Below are 3,768 nucleotides of genomic sequence, written 5' to 3' on the forward strand. Positions count from 1 at the left end.
ATATGGACCAATCCACATTACCTGTAACTTGTTGCCATGCTTCTCGTCCACTCTGGACCTGAGAACATAGTCACCCACTGCGAAATTAACCAGAGTGTCACCGCGCTCACGCTTCTTGTTCAGGAGTCTCTGCTTCTGCCGCTGGTCGTCCGCCGCACAGTGCATCGACTGGATACTGCCGCGAAGCTCCGACAGATATCCATCCATCTCAGCACTCGTAGGAATCGTCTGCAACCGACGACTCTCTGGTAGGTAGAATTTGTCCAGTGGGGTCGGGCGTTCTAGCCCTGTAAAGTGCTCCAACGGTGAGTGGTTGCCTAACCAAGGCACCGCAGTATTGTTCAAGTTGGACAGCATGAGTGGCACAAGGTACACCCAGTCGATACTCGAGGATCATAGCACGGATGACCTGAAGCACGTCCCGATTGACACGTTCGATCGAACCAATCACCCACGGGTTGTATGCCGGGGTGAACGCTTGTTGTGTGCGTATCCTTCTACTCCGTTCCGCCACGATTTCACTCTTGAAATGCGAACCCTAGTCGGATACCCACGTGGGCGGTATTCCGAACCTGGCGTGCCACGCTAATAGCGCCTCAACGACCACTTGACTTTCCGCCGAGTCTGCCACCACTAATTCGCAATAGTGAGTGGCTTGGTCCTTGAGTACTTGAAGGTAGTTGCTGAATCCATAACTTGGCCCCAAATATAGGTAATTAAATTGGAGAACCTTGTTGCGTTGTCTGCAGTCGATCACTTCACTCCACGGTCTTGGGATGATCTTCCCCCACTCTGGAATGCAGACATAGCAAACAATTGTTCACAACGTCCGCGACGGTCTGACGGAGGCGGTCGATTGTGAATAGGCGCTGTAGATGAACGACCATAGCTTGTTGGCCTCGATGGTCTTGGGAACCGCAGTGTGCTACTACACAGAGCCTCTGTATGATTTCAGTAGCCTCTGCAGGAAACCAGATTCGGTTGTCGACGGCGAGGACACCTTCGTCCGTGCGCACGGCACCGGTCGGCGACGGGTACTTGCCTTACGTCTCAGGATCTCTTCGAACTTTGGCCATACGAAACTATCGGCGTCGAATGGTCGGAGCTCGGGCCGTTGTGTCTGGTCCCATGGTCGTCGGCGCCGGATAGTTTTGAGCTGCTTCACAGTGACCTCTGGCACGTGGTTGCCGGCCCACCGCGAAGCCATGTCTGCCCATACGTTGTCTGGGCCCGGGATGTGTTCCACAATGTACGTAAAACCAATGAGCTTCATAGCCCATCTTAGTAACTTGCCCTTCACATGCTTATTGACACTCTCGTCTGGTGCGAACACGCGCACCAGGTTACGATATTCACAGAACATGCGGAAGGCCTTGGGTCTGAGAAGGAGGTAGTCGAGCTTTTTGCAAGCAATGACTATTGGCAGAGCCTCCTTCTCGATGACTGTCCAGTTGAGCTGGCTACAGGTGAAGGTACCGCTCATGCACGTCAGGAGCTTATGGCTCTGCTGCTGCACTGGAATCTTCGAGTTGTAGTCCGTCACCAGCGTGACGATCACCGCCCAACCAATGTCGCTGGCGTCGGTGAACAGACAGGTTGTGGTTTCGTCGTGGGTGAACGCGAGAGTGGCTACACTGGCCAACATCTCCTTCACGTGGTCGTATGCATTACGCTCCTCCTGCGTGAGCTCTATCTTGATACCAGCCGCGGCGCGTTTTGTCAGCTTCGTGTTGGTCAGTTCAGCATCAAGATGACGTTGCAGGGGTGCAACTTGACGGGCGAAATCCACGATGCATTCACGCATCCAGTTAATCGCACAGACGAACTGTTGTAGTTTGCCTGCTATTGTAGGGTAGGGCATGGCGCAGAGTGTGTCGGTCCGCTCGGGGTCGTACCTGACTCCGTCGCCGTTGATGAGGCGACCGCGACATTTGACTTCAGTCTGGTATAAGCTTGTCTTCTTCGCGCTCAGCTTGAGCCCAAACTGATTCAGGAGTGACAAGAACTCCTCAAGCCTGTTCAGGTATGTATCGATGTTGTCAGCGTACAGTAATAGGTCATCAATCCAGATGATTAGAGTAGGCTAGCAAAGCACTCTTCCATTGCTTTCTGGAAGTGGATGGCCCCATCTCTGCAGCCTTGTGGGACTCGGCGTGGCATGAAGATCTTTTCATCAGTGATGTACGAGAACCACTCTTGACATAGTTCCGCAAGTGGCAATTGCCAGAAACCTTTTAGGAAGCCAAATAATCCAAAATGTTTCATTCCACGTGCATGTTTTACCACTAGCGAAAGAATAGGCATAACGGCTGCCATAATGTCAGTCTGGGCGTTCGTCACTCTGTAGTCCACCGTCTGCCTTAGTTCCAGTAGTTCAGCCGATTTCTTGACTGGAAGCACGGGGCTCGACCAGCGACTATTCGGGTTCTCAAATACCAGTCCTAGTTCAACAAGACGTTGGTTAAATTCGAGAAGGAATTTGCGAATGTGAGGCGGGTACTTGCGAGGCTTACACTTCGTAGGCCGAGCCCCGTCTCGCAGTCGGAGTTTGAGCTGTGGATCGTTCATCGGAGGATCCGCTAGCAACTCCAAACGCCAGACATCGTACGCGTGGACAATTTTCCGCAATTGTTCCACACGATTTACAGGGAAACCACACTCCACAGCGCAAGAAATTAATCGCTCTACTGCCGCGAAAATCACACCACTGTCATCACTTGGAGGTTTGCCGACATGCACAGGCATGTCATCAGCTTCTAGATGGATCGGGTCACCGGCCATCTCATCGTCACCACGGTTCGCCAATTGCTCGAGCTGGCGATCGACGTCGATCCCTAGAGCTGTCAGCAGGTCATTGCTGACGATGAACTCGTGGTCGTCGACATCGACAACGAGAACATCAACCATATTCATCGGTTCCACCGTCCCACCGCCGTGTGGATCCGGACTTGAATCTTGGCCTTGTGCGTGGCCGTCACCTTCTTATCACCGAACGTCTGGTTCTGTACTGGGACTTCGAGTTCTTCCGCTTGGACCTCGGGGTCTAACTTGCATAGTCGCTCCCAGTGTGAGCGTCTTATGACTGTGTAGTCTGAGCCACTGTCTGGACAATAGGGTAGCTCCAGTACTCCGTTCAGCACCACGGTACGGTCGGCAGTCGGCAGGAGTTCGCCGAGCCGCTTCAGCTTTGCCTTTTTTGCCTTCCGCGCGTTACGAAAGCGCTTCAACAACTCTTCCTTCTCGGTCTCGCTCGTCGCTGGGCATTCACCCAGCCAGTGCATCTCTTGGCACTTCGGACATGGCCCTGGTGGTGGCTTAGTCGAGCTTGATGTCTTGATCCTTGCGTCGGATCGAGCGTCGGCCTTGTTCTTGCTGTCATCTTCACGGCAGGCGCTTCTTGTTTGCTCTTTGCCTTCTGCGACAGCTTGGTCTTGGACTTGTTCTTACGCCCCGTTGTCTCGCGCCTCTGCAGCTTGAGGCGGAATTACTAGCGCTCCAATTCCGTCGCCTTGTCAACGATGAGCCTGAACAGCACCTTGGGATCCTTCTCAGCCTGGGGGTGCGTGTACCGAATGCTCTGCTTTACCTAGGTCTTGAGCGCCGACGGTCTCAACGCTGAGATCAGCCGCTTGCACTTCTCTCGCTATCCATGCTCGCCACCGAAACACTCGGCAAGGCCATTGTCAGCCACAATGGTCTTGCAGCACTTAAAGTAGTCAATGACCCGAGCGTTGACGTCGCTCTCGGTCAGGTTAATCTTGAGATCGC

The 3,768-nt window shown here is 53.5% G+C and overlaps 2 protein-coding genes across 2 annotated transcripts; both read right to left on the bottom strand.

Annotated features, from left to right (window-relative positions):
* Positions 1-17: 17 nt before the first annotated feature.
* PPTG_10548 (hypothetical protein) lies at positions 18-357 on the bottom strand (the record flags this gene model as incomplete). Its single annotated transcript, XM_008905925.1, has 2 exons — positions 18-58; positions 102-357. The coding sequence occupies 2 exons, from the start codon at positions 355-357 to the stop codon at positions 18-20; spliced, it is 297 nt and encodes a 98-aa protein (XP_008904173.1).
* Positions 358-2,909: 2,552 nt separating this feature from the next.
* Positions 2,910-3,281, bottom strand: PPTG_10549 (hypothetical protein; the record flags this gene model as incomplete). The annotated part of the gene is made up of 1 exon (XM_008905926.1): positions 2,910-3,281. One exon carries the CDS (start codon positions 3,279-3,281, stop codon positions 2,910-2,912), a length of 372 nt encoding a protein of 123 aa, XP_008904174.1.
* Between the last annotated feature and the right edge of the window lie 487 nt (positions 3,282-3,768).

Source organism: Phytophthora parasitica, assembly GCF_000247585.1.
Source record: "Phytophthora parasitica INRA-310 unplaced genomic scaffold supercont2.22, whole genome shotgun sequence".
In the NCBI taxonomy this organism is placed as follows: Eukaryota; Oomycota; class Peronosporomycetes; order Peronosporales; family Peronosporaceae; genus Phytophthora; species Phytophthora nicotianae.